This window comes from Capricornis sumatraensis, chromosome 10, assembly GCF_032405125.1.
Source record: "Capricornis sumatraensis isolate serow.1 chromosome 10, serow.2, whole genome shotgun sequence".
NCBI lineage: Eukaryota > Metazoa > Chordata > Mammalia > Artiodactyla > Bovidae > Capricornis > Capricornis sumatraensis.
Window position 1 is genome coordinate 74,587,652 of NC_091078.1, and position 19,181 is coordinate 74,606,832.

Here is a 19,181-nt window from a genome sequence, read left to right on the forward strand (position 1 = left end):
TTCTCAGGCTTCAAAACTAATGGAATTTGGCCTACTGCATTGTGAATTTGCTTTAGATTGGTTAACTTTTTTTTATCCATTTCATTTTTTCCCTTCTGAAATAGAAATTTTTGTTTTTTACACTTGTACAACCATTGTATTTTGGAAACAGATAACTTGTTCTTTAATCACAGATCTGTGGACAGAGAGGAATGTTACCTCAGGATAGAATATACCCAGAGTTCCACCTAAACCTGTTTGAGATGAGAGTTAGATGAAAGTTTGGACCTAAAATTGATGTTGGAATGGATTGAGACTTTGGGAGTATTGAGATGAGTAAATATATATTGCATGTGGGACAGACATGAATTGGGGGTGAGGCAGAGGCTAAAAGACAGACTGCATCGTTGGATAGTGCCTCCCCTTAATTCATATCTTCTCACAGAACCCTAGAACATGACTTTGGAAATAGGGTTCTTGTACATGTAATTAATTGTTAAGATAAGGTCATATTGGTGTAGGGTGGGCCCTTGATCCAGTACAACTGGCATTCTTAGGAGAAGAGACACATCCAGACAGAAGACAGCCTTGTGAAGAAACACACCAAGAGAACGCCAGGTGGTGACAGAAGCAGAGCTCAGGGTGATATATCTGCAAGCCAAGGGTTCCTGGCAACACCAGACGCTATGAGAAAGGCACGGAGCACATTCTCCCCTCAGAGCCCTCAGAAGGAGGCAACCTGCTGATGCCTGGATTATGGACTTCTGGCCTCTAGAGCTATGAGAGGATAAATTTCTGTTGTTTTAAGCCAGCCAGTAATAGTTTGTTATGATGGTTACTAGTAACTAATAGATGGAGTTTGGGGGAAAATTGATCTAATGACCCATGGACTAGGTATTGTTTTTCATAATGCAGACCCAGAGAAGGGTATTAAGTCAAGTTGAAAATAGGATGAAAAAATATTTCATTGGCCCATACTCAGTGAGGCCTAAATAACTCTTATATTGCAGTGTTTTCTGTATTAAATTGGTATTTTCTTGTTCAAAAAGATCAGTTGTTTCTGTTAATGACTGAGCTGGTAATGCTTTTCATTCTTACAGAGTCAGGGCAGGCAGTTAGTTCTATGTTCATCTGTGCATGAATTGGTATTTGTCTTTCACACCTGTTTTCAGAGATGAGTTTCACCAGCAACTTCTACCTAAAGCTAATGCGTTACCTTTTATTTAGATCATGTTGCATAAATGTATATTAGGCGGGGGAGTTTGAAGTTTCGAACTGGTTCTTTTCAGCAGAGAGGAATTATGATTATATGTCATTGTCATCATTGTCTTTTAAAAAGAATGTTGATATATGGTTTGTTCCCAGAAAGAATCTGAGGGTGTGTGTGTGTGTGTGTGTGTCCTTTGAAATTAAAAGCCAAGTCACTGTATTCATCATCTAGTATGAAGTGTGTCTGGAGTGGCCTCACTGGAGTCCTGTCCTACATTATTGGTTGCTGGCTCTAGTGTCAGTATGTCATGGCTGGCAGGCTAGCAGGTTTTGGCAGAGGAAATGAAACCTAGTCAGTTACTATGAGATTTATAGTAGACCTGCTATTGCAGGAAGTGGTGAAAAGTTGATTGATGGTTTGAGACAAAATTCTACAGCAAGAAACAGGATGTATGCTTTCTATTTATACCGTTTTCTTTTGCCTACATTTCAGGGCTCCTTTTGCACTTTGTTTTGGCGGTTTCATAAGGTTACAGTTCCCTTTTTGCCCCCCTAAAATCAGTCACCAAATATAAAATAATTGAGGAAATTTTATATCATCTTAGCCACAGTAAAGGCGTACACCCTTAGCTGTTACTATTACTCTTCATTGGTAGTTGGATTTACTGTAGCTTGTCAGTCTTTAATTTAAAAAAACTTCTCCAATAGGAAATTATTTCACATATATAAACAAAATGGAAGGTTTTTTTTTTCTTTTTAAAGTTAATATGGCAGGATTACATTTGCAAAAATTTTCTGAGAAAAACCTGCATTGAGTATAATTTTATTAAAATATGACATTAGTATGATCTCTCATGTGTCTTTTAGATGCTGAATCTCTTCACTCCATAATTAATACATCTTAACAGATAGGTGGAGAAGGCAATGGCATTCCACTCCAGTACTCTTGCCTGGAAAATCCCATGGACAGAGGAGCCTAGTAGGCTGTAATCCATGGGGTCGCTAAGGGTCGGACACGACTGAACGATTTCCCTTTCACTTTTCACTTTCAGGCATTGGAGAAGGAAATGGCAACCCACTCCAGTGTTTTTGCCTAGAGAATCCCAGGGACTGGGGAGCCTGGTGGGCTGCCGTCTATGGGGTCGCACACAGTCGGACACAACTGAAGTGACTTAGCACCAGCAGCAACAGATAGGTATTCTTCACGTAGATGTGTCGGTTGAGTATATCCACATGTACCTGGTTTTTGTAAGCACTCTGGCTAACTAATAATGTCATTTGACAAGGCTTTTTGACATGACCTAGCCTGGTCTGTTTTGAGTGTGACAGTGAAAAGCCACTAACTGCGTTAAATGAGGTGCTTTCTGAAATGGAAAGGCCATTACAGTTAGATTCTAGAATTTACAAGGAGTGGCAGACTTAGAACCAACTCCAATTGTGCCAATGTTTGAAAAGAACAAAAAGGTTACTCTTTCGTGGCTTGGTTTTTTCCTCCAAAGGAATAATTTCCTTTTCTGTGAACAGTGACTGCAAAATTATCTGTGTCAAATAATTGAACAGAAACAAACCCAACTTTCATTCCTGAGATTAGTTGGGTCATATTCTATACCAATGATATTTTGAAATTTTAATTAGTTTTTTTTCTTTCTAGCATTCTTTGAGAGTTCAAAGTGCTTATTCGGTTAAGTTTCTATCAGAAGTTTAATATAAATTTGAGAAACTAGATAGCTTGAGGTAGTAAAAATGGGATAATAAGAAATAAAGATGAATCAGAGTGGAAAGGAACAACAAAAAAAAACTCACATGATCCATTTTTTAATACATTATATAATGGATCATTTTAAACATAATATCGTGCTAAAAGTGAGAAACGAACTTTTCCCTATAGGATAGGAATTTACCTCAGCTGGTAACAGGCAAAGATCACTTGGCTCATCTTTGCCACTTTCCTGCCTGTTAGAGTTGACACTTCTTGGTCCCAGTGTTGTGAGGGATGCTTTCCGAAAAGAGCCCAAATTACAGGTGAGGAACTTCAGAATTCCAAATTTATGTAGTTATAAGTGACAGATGTAATATTTTTATAGTAGACAATAATAAAAATCCAAATAGTTTTAGCTTGAGTAGATATATCTGTGGTATTCACTAATACCCACATTTTTTCCTCAGATCCTGCAGTCTTTGTAGGTAAAGCTTAGATGTATACTTTAAGACTGCTGAGCTAAAAAGAGACCTGTCACAGTTTCTGTGGAGAATTCTGGGCCTTATGCAAGTGAGAACTTGCTCCTTGGGAAGGTGTTGAGTGGCATCAAATTGGGAAGGAATCATGGGAACCTTTTCAGAGCCCTCAGAGTATTCCTGAGAGGCCCTGTGGTGGAGGAGAGAGAGCACTAGAGCTCAGAGGTGTGGGCTTCTGCTCCTGACTGGCCCCCCTGCTCAGCGGGGCAAACTTTAGCTCGTCTCTCAATTCCTCCAAACTTCTATTTTGCCATCTGTCATGTGGGGATGAAAATGAAGCTGATTCACAGGATTGTCATAGGAGCAATTACAACAATGTTTGTGGAACGTCATCCTTCATATATTGTCAAAAGTGTTTGTTATGTCTGTTAAAAATGTGAGATGTGTGGTCACTGAAGTGTAAAGGCTTTTATGTAAAATTTTTATTTTTGATATTATAATTTAATAAGAAGCATTCTCTTCTTTCCCAAGTTCATGGCTTTTTATCTCTTAAGGCTGTGTGTCATTACCCAGAGCGGACCTTTTTTTTAGTGAGAAAGATGACAGTGAACTAATCCTTAGGCTGGCAGAGCCTTGTGGCAGGGAGGTTTTAAACTGATCCACTAGCTCTGACCAAGATCCTTGGCAACCGGTAGCCAAAGCTTCAAAATATATTATGTATATCATCCACAACTGTCTTGGACATGGATGTAGATTGTATTGCAAACATCTTATTTTATCACTGTGCTTTTAAAGATGTCTCAAATCCACCAGAGCTTACCCAGAGAGTTACAGCCCTTTGGTAGATCATCTACTAACTCCAGTGAATCTCACCCAAGCTTTCCTTTCAACCACAGGCCATCTTTCCTTTTCTAAGCTCCGTCAATTCCAGCACCAAAACACAGGGTTTTCCTCGTTTAAGAGAAAGTTGCACATCCACAACAGCGATTGTCCTTGTCCCACCCAGCCTTGGACACTGACTGCAGTGGAGCTTACACTCTCCAGACCTGGGCTGTGGGTGGAGGAAGCACCCCTGTGGAATCTTTTGTTATGCTAAATATTTTGAGACAAAGGGCTCTCAGGTATATCCAGGCACTTAGATGAAAATCCCCATCCATCACTCTATTGAAATGAAGCCTGTAGTCTCCAGTATTATGGCGTGGACTGCACTTTGGATGAATGAACTTATCCTGTGAACTCAACTCATTCAGTTTGTCTCAAGCCACTCATTTCATCTTTGGAGCCAGAGAAATACAGGAGCCATGTCAGCACGCTTAACCGTTTTCACTCACTGCTACTGTTTTTCACTTGTCACACCAGAGTTTCCTGTACGGAATAGCAAACACATCTTTTTTGGAAAACTGCAGTATGCTTTACATTGCTTCAAAAACAAAACAACTAAAATGCATCTAAGTTAATGGAAAAGTTTTATCTGTTCAGTATAGTGTTTATCTGGAGGAGGCAATGGCACCCCACTCCAGTACTCTTGCCTGGAAAATCCTATGGACGGAGGAGCCTGGTGGACTACAGTCCATGGGGTCTCGAAGAGTTAGACACGACTGAGCGACTTCACTTTCACTTTTCACTTTTGCATTGGAGAAGGAAATGGCAACCCACTCCAGTGTTCTTGCCTGGAGAATCCCAGGGATGGGGGAGCCTGGTGGGCTGCCGTCTATGGGGTCACACAAAGTCAGACACGACTGAAGTGACTTAGTAGTAGTAGTACTAGTATAGTGTTTATCATGTAATGTTATAAATTTAGCAAAAATATCCTCTGAAATAGCATGAGATGGTTTTCAGTTAAAAAGCACTCTGTTGCTCTTTTATACTGCTTTTCTTTTCTTTTTCAGTTAAGAATTTTGAATAGGTATTCCATTCCCATAAGTTTAAAAATAAACCGTATGCATGTAAAGTCTCCCTTTCACTATCATCCTTCATCTTTCCAGCTCCTGCAGTACCCCCTCTACATAAATATTAGTGTTTTCTGTAGCTCTCCAGAGTTCATGGTTAAGTGTACAAGCAACTTCAAATATGTTTTTGCTTTACTTTTTGTGTGTGTTTAACATAAAAAGCAGCATATACATACAGAAAGCCTTTTGTCGTTGTTAAACAGTATATCTGGGTTAGTCCCTGGAGAGCCTCCTACATTACGTCACGGTTGACTATTCCTTCCTGTGGCTGTTCCACAACTGATCTAACCAGTGCCATGTTGGTGGACATTTGGGTATTTCTTATTTTGGAGTATTAGAAACAATGCTGCAGTAAATATTACCTTGGACCTGTGTCCTGTAGCATATGTGTTTAATTTCCAGATGTGGTTTTGCTGGGTCAAGGGTATGTACATTTTCAATTTTAAAAGTTATTGCCAGGTTCTCCTGCATCGGGATTATAACTGTTTACTCTCTCACCAGCAGTGAATGAGAGCGCCTTTCGTCCACAGCCTTGCTGGCAGTGTTACCCAATGTTTGGATTTTTGCCAATCTGATAAATGAAAATATATCTCAGCATGACTTTAATTTGTATTTCTTTTATTTGACTGAAGTTGTTGAACACCTTTTCACATATTTTCAGAGTCATTTCTATTTCTTTTTGTGAGAATTGTCTGCTTGTATCTTTTGCCTATTTTCCTCATGGATTGTTATCTCTCCTTTTAAGAACTCTATTAGGGGAATTAGGCCTTGTTTTATGATATGAATCATGAATGCTTTTCTCAGTTTTGCATTAGCCTTTTGACTTTTCTTCTTATTATTATTTTTTTACCCTTCAGAAATTGTCTTATTTTTATTAGTTGAATTTATCATTCTTAGCCTTTCTTTTGTGGCTTCTAGATTTTGATCATAGGAAGGCCTTCCTCATTCTGGGGTCATAAAGGAAATCTCCTTCATTTCCTTGTAATACTTGTTTCCTTTCTTCTGTTTGCATCTTTGATCTGTTTGGGGGTTCATCCTCTGTGCTGTGTGAAGTATGGATCCAACTTTATTTTGTCATCTCTTTAAGCTGTGGACCCTGTTATCCCCAGACCAGTTAATAGTCCTAATAATTGTTCTTAAAATGGTTTTCAAGGTCCAAAAAGTTGGCAGCTCTTGCTGAAGCCTTAAAGAAAGCATCCCTAACCAAGGCCCAGCTGGGGTTAGAACTGGAGGAGCTGGAGGCAGCAGCATTTCTGGTCCAGGAGGAAGAAACCACATCAAAAGCAGGGGTCCATTCCACTTCCAGGCAGCAGGCACCTGCCTCCAGCTCTGAGACGAGTGGTTCAGAGGAATCAGAGAGCAGTGCATCACCTGAAACTGAGGAGTCAGACTCGGAACAAGAGGAGCCCGGAGGCGGTGAATCTGAGACAGAGCATTCCTTGTTCGGTCCCTTTGTTGAAGAAAGCAGCATGGCCCTGCTTCTTAACGATGGTGGGATGTGTAGAAGCACCACCTTCCTGGGGTCTGATGATGGTCGAGGACAGCCGCTGGCCTCCCCCCGGGCTTCCAGAGCATCTGGGCCTCTGATCCAGGAGCTTGGAGAACAACTGGAGACTTCGGTTCAGATTTCCGAGCCCAAAGACTCTGCTGCTGGACAGCAGGGGAGTGTGCTGGAGAGAGAGAGCCGGCAGACACCTGAGGATTGACTCTTGAGTGGTCTCATTTGTTACTGAGAATTATGTCAGATTTGGTTTTATTGACTGAATTAAAATTCTTCATTTTCACTTTGTACTTTTCCTTGGTATATACAACATTATTTGTGAGCTAATATTGACACCAGTTGGTTTTCTTGTACCTTTAAGAACAAAGTTCTAAAGCAAACTTTAATTAATATTATCAGGCTTATTTCATGCAGTATTGTTATTTTGAGATTCATCAATGTAGCATGTATCTAGGATTTGTTGTTTTTTTCCATATCTGAGTAGTATTTCATTGAATGGACATTTGGGTTGTTTCCAGCTTTTGGCTGTTCCAAATAAAGCTGTTATGAACATTTGTGTGCAAGTCTTTGTGTGGACATATGCTTTTATTTCTCTTAGGTAAATATCTGGGAGTGGAATGATGGAGCCGTATGGTAGGTGTATGTTTAACAGTGTAAGAAACTGCCAAACTGTTTTCCAAAGTGACTGTACCATTTTACACGCCCACCAGCAGCCTGTGAGAGCTCTGCTTCTTTCTCATTCTTGTCACCACTTGGTGTGGTCAATTTTTAACATTTTAATAAGTGTGAAGTGGTATCTCATTGTGATTTTATTTTGCATTTTAAGACTACTTGTGTTGAGCATCTTTTCACATGTGTGTTTGTCATCCACGTATCTTCCGTGAAGTGTCTGTTCAAATCTCTTGCCAGTTATTTTTGACCTGGGTTGCTTTTCTTATTTCTGAGTTTGCAGAATTCTTTATAAATTCTAAATACAAATCCTTAGATGAGTCATCCTTGCATGCCTGATAATCTTTGATTGCATAAACATTGTGAGTTTTACCTCATTGGGTGCTGGATATATGTATTCTCATAAGTATTCTTTAGCTTTGTTTTGGGATGCAGTTGTTTGGAAATAGTTTTGATCCTTGTGGGTCTTGCTTCTTTAATTTGTTACATAGGTCTGAAACAGTGCTCCATCTAGGACAATTTCCCAGTCCTAAGGAAAGATTTTCCCATGCCCCAGGGATTATGTGTTTTCCAGTCCGGCTGATGAAAATAGACACCTGTGTGAATGCTGGTCCCTCTAATCCTTTCACATGGCTCTTTCCCAGCCTCCCTGACAGGCTTTCCTCAGTGAGTAGTTGACCCTCTGCTGGTATCTGGTGTTCTCCACAGCTCTCACCTTTCCCATACTCTTGTCTTGTAGACTCTGGCCCCCCAAGTCCCCAGCTCTGTCTCCTGAACTTCAGAGTCCATTGGGTTCTCTCTGGGTTGCCCCTCCCTGTGCAGCCTGGACAATCATCTGGGACAGTAGGTGAGGCCCTCTTACCCTCCTAGGGTTTGGTTTCCATTCCTTAGGATCACTGTCTTTCATTGCCTGATGTCCAGTACCTTAAAAACCCATTGCTTCATGTATTATTTCTTGTTTTCTTTTTTGATTATATCAGAAGGGGGGAGGTTAAACCTAGTCCCTGTTACTCCATCTTGATTAGAAACATAAACTTCCATTAATATTTTATATGTGAATTTTCTCACTTGAGTGTAAGCTCCTTGGGAATGATGTCTGTGTCGTGTCTTGTTACCACTGAATCATCAGCCCATATTCTCAGTGCACCATAAATATTTGTTGAGTGAATGAACAAATGAAATAAACCAATTTACTTTGGGGAGGAAATGAAATGAAATCTGATATGTATTAATCTCAGTAGCATTTTTATTTCAGGAAAGGGTATGATCCCTTTTATTCTACTTCTCTGTAGGTTGTGAGTATTTGTATTTCCACTGTAAATTCCAGTTTATATTAACAGGATAGTTGGGGTGACTGTGCCATTTGACACGCACGTTAACTCCTGAACACTGTAACAGCTTTGTTAGAATATGTTCAAGACTTTTCTCAGGCTCCCGGAGAGCTTCAAAATCCCTATGACCATTGAAAATGCATTTCTCCTCAGTAGCACATGACCTGAGGCCAGTTTGAAAATGCATTATCTGTTATTCCTCTCATTTACTACTACTAATGTCAAGTTGAGCAAATCTACTCTTGTCTAAAAATTTAAAGCTGTGGAAATTTCTCTTTCCATCAACTTCTGCCCTTACTTAGGAATCTAAAGAGGATCTACTTTGGTGAGACTCACCTTGGGTGGAAAAATTTGTGACTCCTTTATTCAGAGGAGGGGCAAATGTGATCCTTCCTGGATATCCTCAAAGCATTCTTGTCACCGTACAAGTCTCATGCATTGGAAAGACAGAGAGAGCATTTTAATTTTAGATTCCATATCTGCAGTGTTTCTTTTACCCTGTCTTTGTTTGCTGAGGGTTAAAACTTTATTATATTACCTTGTCTTTAAGATGAGTTAAGAGCACTATACCATGTCTATAACACAAAACACAGCCAAAGGTGCTGCTTTTAATATATATATTTTTTTAACTAGATAATTGGCAGGCAACTCGAGGGATCTCTTATAACCATATGCATTCCCAAGAACCCTGGGTGATGGTGAAAAAAAAGTTAGGGAAAGCACAAAGATGGGGATTTAGCAGCTGACTAGCTGTAGCTTAGTGGCAAGAACCACGGTGACAGGGCTGAGGAGATGAGGCACTGAGTCCCAGAGACACAGTTCGAGTGTGAGCAGCCTGCTGGGGGTACGCCAACCTCGAAACCTCTCTCTTCCTCTTGGAAAGTGAAAGTGAAGACACTTAGTTGTGGCCAACTCTTTGCGACCATGGACTGTAGCCTGCACCAGGCTTCTCCATCCATGGGGTTTTCCAGGCAAGACTATTGGAGTGGGTTGCCATTTCCTCCACCAGGGGATCTTCCCAACCCAGGGAATCAAACCCAGGTCTCCCACATTGCAGGCAGAGACACTTTACCCTCTGAGCCACTGGGGAAGCCTCTTGGAAATGGGAATACAACTACTTTTCTTGCTCACCTTACAGGATGAGGAGACTGTATATTCAAAACACTTTATAAACTAGAAAGTATTAAACCAGCACAAGGGTTTATTATTATTGTCACACTTCCCAGAGCTGCACAGGGCTCTTTTCAGCTACCTGACAACAAGCCTCTGGGGGAGCCAGCACTTGGAAAGTGAGAGCCCTCTTAATCGCTTCTGAGGTATGCTCGTGGTAAAAGTCTGCACAGTTCAGCAGATTAGATAGAAATATTAATTGTATCAGTGAATCACAGCACTGCCTCATCCGGTTGGAATTATTGACCTATTTTTCTATGTTCTGTCTCTTCTCCCATTATCCTTGAAGAACAATGTGGGGCCTTGCTGTGGGCATGATCGGTTTTAGGTGCCAGGGACTATGCTGATATCATCTTTCACTGGCATGGGATTAATTTACAAATGAGACAGGGCTGCTCCCTACCACATTCTAAATTGGTTGAACAGCTGGGGGGTGGTTTTCACACCTGCTAGTGAAAAATCCATTTTGGATGCATGGATCAAATTCTATTACCAAAAATTGGGCATAGGAGAGAAAGGGTCAAGTTTTCTCAGCCGTAAAACTTTATAAAATTCTAAATTAGAGGGGGCTCATAGATATCTCTTTTGTTATAAGGGGATTTTTATTTTCTATCTTGTGACTAGAAATTGACCCATATAGTCAATGGTGACAAAAGAGATACCTCTAAAAGAAATGGAAATGAATGAAAGACAATAATAGAAAGGAAACTCTTGGCAGCTTTATAGTTGTCACGCTATCAGAAATATTCCAACTCTTCAGAATGTGTTAATTATAAAATCTTTGAAGATGCAGACATCCTCTTGTATAAAATGATCTGTCATGTAATGTCACTGCCTGTCAGGTAGATTGAAGTTAAAGCTTCATAAACACAAATCTCTGTGACTGTTTGGTCAGGTGTCTCCATGAAAGCAAATCAAAGGTTGCAAATGTTTCCTTAACATCATTCCATCTAAATCCCTGACAGTTTTTTTTAGTGATCGGCTGCTGCCTTTCCCGCCCATTTTCTGAGTGTGTTATATATAGTTTCAATCCATACCAAATGAAGGAAGCATTGATTAGACTTGATTTAAGGCAGCAAGTGATAAATGCTGCTGGAAATTGATTCATGCCTCTCTAGTGACTGGGGCACAGACATCCACAGTTGACACAACTCTTGTCTCAAGGCTGGAGAAAACAAACAGGGAAACACATGTCAAACAGATAAATGACTTGGCTGTTGTGAGCTCTCTGTGAAAGCCATTTGTTTCCTAGATAAGGAAGACTTCTCTCCAAAGTCATGAAAAGATAAGCTGGAGGAAAAGGATGAATGTGAAAGCAGATGCGTGAGCACTTGAAAAAAAAAAAACAGAAAGGATGTACCTCCTGGAAGAGTCTGGCTATGTGTATCCGCTTTCCTTTCCCTTTAAACATACTGGAAGCAGCAGTTTGGCCATGCGAGCCTCAGTCCTAGCTAGGATCACATGCTGAAGGCTCTGCCTCTGGTATTTTATGTATTCAAACTGATAGGATGTTACCTCTTAAGTTCTTCCAGGGCGACCTTACCCAACTGCTCTTGCTGGAGTGAACATTCAGAAGCAGCAGCAGCAGGAACAGCCGAGCAACTTAAGAGCCCTGCCTATAGTCCATCTGGCCTGGAGCTCCAACAGTTTGACCACCAGCCTAGAGATGCCTGGAAAAGAAGAGCCGTGTTGCAACCCAGAGGCTCCCATGGAGCCTTGCCCACTGTACAGTTCACTGTCTTTATGTTTCTGTACATGCTGTGTTTTCCCACCTCCACCTGTTTGCTTGCATAATGCTTTCTCTTTTCCCTGTGACTTTGCCCAGATTTGCATTTCACCCATCCTTCAAGGCCCCATGCAAATGCCACCTCTTTCAGGAGGTCACCCTTCATTCTTCCTGGCTGGAAATAATTTTACTCCTCTGAACTCCTGCTGAAGCAGGGCCAACCATGCTGGAAGAGCCTGGAATCCAAGTAAAGCCAAAGGAATTGGAGCAGGGAATAGGGGTTTCTACCAGGCTGTACTCAGAAACAGTGGGCTCTAGAGCTCTGTAGTCAGACTTGTGTAAAATTAAGATGAGAAAAAAGCAAGAAAACTATGATGGTGTAGGGAGGAACTGGACATGGAACAACAGACTGGTTCCAAATAGGAAAAGGAGTACGTCAAGGCTGTATATTGTCACCCTGCTTATTTAACTTATATGCAGACTACATCATGAGAAATGCTGGGCTGGTGAAAGCACAAGCTGGAATCAAGATTGCCGGGAGAAATATCAATAACCTCAGATATGCAGATGACAGCACCCTTATGGCAGAAAGTAAAGAGGAACTAAAGCGCCTCTTGATGAAAGTGAAAGAGGAGAGTGAAAAAGTTGGCTTAAAGGTCAACATTCAGAAAATGAAGATCATGGCATCTGGTCCCATCACTTCATGGCAAATAGATGGGGAAACAGTGGGAACAGTGGCTGTTATTTTGGGGGGCTCCAAAATCACTGTAGATGGTGATTGCAGCCAAAAAATTAAAAGATGCTTACTCCTTGGAAGGAAAGTTATGACCAACCTAGACAGCATATTGAAAAGCAGAGATATTACTTTGTCAACAAAGGTCCATCTAGTCAAGGCTATGGTTTTTCCAGTAGTCATGTATGGATGTGAGAGTTGGACTATAAAGAAAGCTGAGCACAGAAGAATTGATGTTTTTGAACTGTGGTGTTGGAGAAGACTCTTGAGAGTCCCTTGGACTGCAAGGAGATCCAACCAGTCCATCCTAAAGGAGATCAGTCCTGGGTGTTCATTGGAAGGACTGATGCTAAAGCTGAAACTCCAGTACTTTGGCCACCTGATGTGAAGAGCTGACTCATTTGAAAAGACCCTGATGCTGGGAAAGATTGAAGGCAGGAGGAGAAGGGGACAACAGAGGATGAGATGGCTGGATGGCATCATTGACTCAATGGACATGAGTTTGGGTAAACTCCAGGAGTTGGTGATGGACAGGGGCCTGGCGTGCTGTGGTTCATGGGGTCACAAAGAGTTGGACACGACTGAGCGACTGAACTGAACTGAATCCTCAGCCGATGTCATTGGATTACTCTGATTGGATCAGTTTAGGGAAACCCTGAATCATTCATGGTTGCCCAATGAAGTGTGCTAGCTGACTTCATCTCAGCCAAATGGCCAGCCCTGGAGCAGGAGAGCCAGGGAGGATGGGGGTGGGGGGTGGTGTCAGCTCAGCTCACACCAGTTCTCTCCCTCCAGGGAGACCCTTCAGGGGAGTATGGTGAGCTGACAGCTTCAGGCTGACACCTTCACCTCCTGATCAAGCACTGTTCACAAACGTGCCACAATTGTCCCAGGTTGTTCCCAGATGCTAGCACTGGGCCACTGCTGCCCAGTGTGGGCATAGGCAGTTTTTGCTCTGGACTCGCCTTCATAGCTCTGAGACCTTTTTATGCTACGGACCCTCTGGGACCCTCCACCAAATCTTCCTCTCCTTTCTTTCACGTGTGTCAGTCCCCTTTCTGCTTGAGGCCCTCTGCACCTGCTCCTGTTTCCTCTCTTTATCCTTCATGGAGGATGCGCTTGTAATTATCTCTTGGCTCCTGCTTCCCCACAGGACCCAAATGACACACTGGTTTTGAGTGAGCCTCTGATTTCACAAAAAGAGCTCAGCTCAAATATACTGTACCCTACAGTGCCTGTAGGGTAGAGACTACCTCCCTTACTATACAGAAGAGGAGACCAGGGCTCCAGACTGAGTGAATTGCCTAATGTCCCCCAGGCAGCAAGGGACAGCCTTGGATTCCAAACTGTATCTTTCCCTCTCTGCATCCAGGGCTCTTTACAACCTTAGATGCTGTCCCCATGGAGCCTGGTGAGGTGGCCTGAGTCACTGAAGGTCACCTGGCTCCTTGTGGGAGGAGAGAGTGAGTCTCAGCCTGCGTCCACTCCAGAGGGATTTTCTTGACTCTTTCACATCCGAGGGGGAGGGGGGTATGACTCGCGCTGTCGGTAGAGATCGTCACTGTCTGTCTACCTTGTGAGCTGCGGGACCCACTGCCCCGCGGAGCTTGGGAACTTGACAGGTGAGCCATCAAGGCGCCGGTCATCTTTTGCGCATAACTCATCCTGGCACGGTGTTTTAAAAGATAAAGCAAATTCAGATGTCGCTGAGGAGGGCCGGAGTTCAAAGCGATGCAGCAGGCGGGCAGCCCGCTACCCTGGAGGCGCTCGCGTGGCCCTTGCCCCCTCCGGGTTGGGAGCGGGTGTGAGCGCCGAGGATCGGGCATCGGCGTGCGGCACATCAATGAGGACGCCTGTCCTCCGTGACGCGAGCCCACCCCCTCTAATCCGCCGCATTGTCCATTGACGTGTCTAATTATGTGTCTTACAACCGCAGAACTCCTCCCAGAGCAGCGAGGCCCTTCTGGCGGAATGAAGAGGATGATCGCTCCATCTGTTCCTCCGGCGCCAACGGGAGGCGGACGAAGGGGCGCGGGCTGGGGTTGTGCGACTACGCGTGCGCACCGGCGAGGGCCAGGCGGCAGGGCGCGGCCGAGCGCAGGTGCCTGGAGAAAGGGGATCCCAGCGGCAGGTGCAGATGCCAAACTAGCGGTGGCTGAGTGTATGTTTAATTACAGTCGACGGAGGGGGCTGTTTTAGTTAAGAATTATAGGAGACAGGTTCAGATGGAGCTCTGAGCGGAGCTCGAGACGTAGCAGACTGGAAGCTGCCGCGGAGAGGAGACATCTGCTGCTTTAATTGGGGGTGGCGCGCCCAGAATTTCTTGATATGTAAAATAATCACCTGGAACCCCAGGAGGCTTTAATAGAGAACTCAGAGCGCCTACTCTCACCCCCATTCTGACTAAACTGTTTGGCACGAAGCTGATCCTTAAATCACAAGCATATTTCATTCTCCTCCCAATAACATTTTTTCTGTGTGTGTGGAGTGCTGACTCAAGGGGCCCATGGAAGTATTGCCTGGAGCAAAAGGCACAGAGAAGAGGATCAGAAGTAGTCTGTCTTTGGAACCAAAGACTAATATGAGCTTTACAGTTGGCAAAGCGCTTTCTTGTCCGTTGCCTGGTTTTCGACAGGGGCAGGCAGGAGTGGGCCCATTTCAAAGCTGGGGCTCAGGCTTTCGAGGGAGGCACTTAGCAGCAAGAACCGAGGAAGCAGGCAGTGGAGAAGAAAGGATGAACAGGAGCTGATTAAGGAGACGGAGGTTGGAGTGAAAAAGCATGTCCCAGGTGGATGGATGTGATGGCTGAAGGAACCAGAGTGCTTTGATGGCGGGGACAGAGAAGGGGGCAGGTTAGCCGCCTCGCTAGATTGGGAGGCAACCCATAAAAATCACGTCTACTTGTGGGCCCAGACTCAGCTTTGTGGCACAGAAAGAAAGGGCAGGGGGCAGGGAGGGGAGGTGGAAAACCTAGTATACACAATAACTGAAAATCAATTGAATATTGTAGTCCCTGGTGCATTTCATTGTAAGAGCTCAGCAAATACTGTAAATCATCTCCCTTCCTCTTTTTCTCACTGTTTGATCATTGTCTCTGCCTGCCACCAAATGAAGAGTCACCTTTCCTTTCCAAATTTCCCTAACTCTCAATCTCTGCCCCCACCATTTCTTTCCTTTCTCCCTTCTTCTCCCTCTGTGGCTGTGATTTTGATCCTACAGCATCCTCTTCCCTTCAATATAAATTCAGCTTACTTGTGCCTCCTTCCCTCTTGAATGGTTTATGACAGGAATCCACAAACTAGACCTCAGACAGGCCAAATCCATCCCATCACTTATTTCTGTGTGGCCCATAAACTGAGATTTTTTTAAAGTATGCTTTTAAATGATTAAAAAGAACTTGTAGAAATTTTTTTTTCTTGTTGTATGTCACATCTTATTGTATGTTTTTCTGCATGCCATAGCCTTGAATTTGCCTCTTGGCCTGCAAAGCCTAGACTATTTTACCATTTGGCCCTTTTCAGGAAAAGTTTGCTGACCCCTGGTTTAGGAGAAGTGGGATATGGATACTTACCCAGTAGCAGTTTAGGTGCCTGGCTTGGGGCTTTTGGATTTTCCAGGCCCACCTGGGGTAGACTCTGAGGAAAACTGGAGTGGGGGTCGGGGGAGGCTGTTGTGTGCCAGTCTGGGAGGGCAATCAAGCGGAGAGGGATGAAGGCTGGTTTCAGAGACAAACCATTGGTAGTTGTCACATGGGTCTGCCATGGTCATACTTGTTTTTCTAGGATGGAGAGTGACTTAGAACTATTTGATCATTCCTGGGTTTAGGAATGGTGGCATTCTGCTTCAAGGTTCTCTTTCCAAAAGCAATGGCCCTTTTGTGATCCTTTTTGGAGGGCCCATCCCATCTTTTTTGAGCATTTTTTAAAGCTTCTACAAAGCATCTTTCCGTAACCAACTAACTCCTGGGCAATAGTGGGCATGCCTTTTGGTCTGTCTGGCATCTTCCTGGGGAAACCATCCCTCTTCCCCTCTCTGATAATAGTGTTCTGTTCCTGTCTGTCTGAAGGGCTGACACTACACTCTGGAAACCCATGGCAGTAAATCAAGTCACAGTAAAATGAGGTACGGCTGTAATAAGCATGGAGCCCATGATGCTGAATTCTGAGTGGAGTCACCTAGATAGGCACCACTCGTGGCTGCCCTGTGACAGCCATTCTGGCCAGGGTTCACTGGAATTGTTGCATCCAGCACAGATTTGTCTTTAGGATGGAGTGGTCAGATACACATCTGACAGTTTATAATTTTTCTTAGGCTTTCCTAAAGCTGTGACAGTCAGAGTCAAAAGGTTGCAGTGTTTGAACACCTAATGAATTTATAATGATTACTGTCGTATGTTCTTCTATAGGCCTGACTTAGTACACTTTCATTTTTAGTATTAAAGTTTCTGTGACTTAGTTTTTATTCATTTATTAGGAGTGATTTACTAGGTGTATTATAATTTTCTCCCTAGGTGAGATTGTTTATATCAAATATGAAAATACTATTAATAATAATAACAGTTCACATTTATTGAATGCTTACCCAGCACCAAGCTCTAAACAGAGGGCTTTACGGGTCTGATCTCGTATAATCATCACTACAGTCCAGGGAGATGGGTGCCATCAATCCCATTTTACAGATGAGAAAAATGAGTCCCTTACACAAGCATACAAAGTTGTTAAATATTGGCATTAGCAACTAAACTTGGTTTTATTTTAAAGGAAGACATCATATGGGTTAGAGATGGAGAGGCTTCATGAAGGACACACATTACCTGTTTTGAAGATGATCAAGATTTACTGCCCATTAGCTCTGTGACCTTGAGCATCTTACCAAACTTCCTTGGGCCTTGATTTTGTAATTTCTAGAGTAGTGCTGATAATTTCAAATGAGATATAAAGCTCCTGGCACATCATTAGGGCAACAGTTGAAGCTCAATCCCTTTTACTTTTTCTTTCACCAGAGGAGACTGGATCATTCTGGTTTCCAGAGAGTCCACAGCTCCCTAAGTCATTTTGTTGATGCTGTATTCCCTGCACCAGAACTTGAATGCATGTTTTTTAGAGTGAGTTGTCTTTCTGTGAGTCTGCGATTCTGTCACATGTGACTAGCAGTGGCTTTCCAAGGGCTGGTTGGGACCAGGAGACAGAGGAGGGTCAGGAGCAAAGCTTTGCAAAGAGGAGAAAGATCCACTTTCATTTCACTCAACAGCCCTCTAAGAGCCAGGCCTAGTGGACTGAAATGTTGAACTCAGCCCTGGCTGCCCAGTCTGGGAAAGCAGCTTGGGAGGTGCTGGAGATGCTGGATGCATGTCCTAAAGCAGTCAGTGGATGCAACTCCATCCCCGCCTCTCTCTTCCTTCTCCCAGGCTTGTCCTGGCCTTTGCCTGGGAGCCCCTACCCATCTGCACAGCAGCCAGGCTCAGAAAGAATCCTTCTTTGATGCCAAGTATCAACCCGGCTCTCTGAGGGTGTGAATTATTCATCGACAAAACCCAGCACCCATCTGTCTCCAGTCAGCACTGCTCACACCTCTCTGTGCCCAACACTGCCCAGGGCACCCCCAGCCCTGGCCTGCCTCTGGCTTCCTCAGAGTGAAGATGAGCCTCCCGTTTTAATTGGAGGGATGATGGGGTGAACAAGAGGCTCTAAAGTGTGTATTTGAAATCAATTTTCTCCTTGAAGCAGCATGAAAACAAAAGGTTGAGGGATGCCCGCTGTGAGGGGATTGCCCTGGCGCCACCTCAGCTCCAGCTCTGCTAATGACCTGTGGCTAACTGCCTCCTCACACATTTGCTCTGAAGAGGTTGGCAGAACAGTGTGTGTGGTAGGATGGGGAGGACGTGGCTTTCTAGTCTCAGCAGTCTCACAGGGCACAGACTCCAAGAACCAGGAATAGAAGATGGGGGCCCTGATCACTTGCACATTTGTGGCGGCTGTCCTGGGAGGGCTGGTGAACCCCACAGGCTCCTGGGGGAAAGGCAGTAAGATCTGAGAGATTTGAGATAGAGGTTCAGTTGTCTGTGAACCCAGCCAACTTCCAGAAACCTCTGAAGGTAAGAGGTATGGCAGCAAATCTGTAGGATAAGGGGCCAAGGAAGGCATATATATATATATATATATATACACATATGGGTTGCCGGTTGTGAATTTTCTTAATTCTAAGGGGCAAAATGGCCCTTTTCCTATGTTGAAATAATAAGGCAGGATTTATTTGTCCACATCTTTCGTGACCAGTGACTGAAGGTCTCCAGAGGGGGAAAATATAGGCTTCCTCAGGAGGGTATACTCTAGTAAAGAGTTCCCCAAGAACAAATAGCAGTTGTGACTTTTGCCTCATAGCAGAGTATTTAAAGATGTTTCTTTTCTTATACTTACTCTTACTTTTAGAACCTCACCCTATATTATATGTTGCATCAAGTATTTATACTAAAACCATATCATATGTACTTATATATTACAGATAATACACATTATGTAATACATTTATATACCACACATATAATGTACCCATAACATATGTATATATATATATATTTATTTATTTTTATGTATTATATATATTTTAAAGAAATTTTAGAGGTTTGCTTTTGAACTTATGAGGCTATGAATAGTAACTTATTTAATTTGCTATTGGCTCTACTTTCTAAACAATCATCATGCATACTCAAGAGTTCTTGCAAAGCAAGGTACCACACAAA

General features: G+C 43.1%; 1 protein-coding gene across 1 annotated transcript in view; it reads left to right on the forward strand.

The window, feature by feature from the left end:
* SHQ1 (SHQ1, H/ACA ribonucleoprotein assembly factor) overlaps nucleotides 1–7,199 on the forward strand; it is a 101,068-nt gene extending 93,869 nt beyond the window's left edge. The window contains exon 11 of the mRNA XM_068982755.1: nucleotides 6,466–7,199. Within this exon, the coding sequence (XP_068838856.1) occupies nucleotides 6,466–7,018 (553 nt within the window). The 3' untranslated portion in view covers nucleotides 7,019–7,199. The remainder of the gene's footprint in view (nucleotides 1–6,465) is intronic.
* Nucleotides 7,200–19,181: the final 11,982 nt, after the last annotated feature.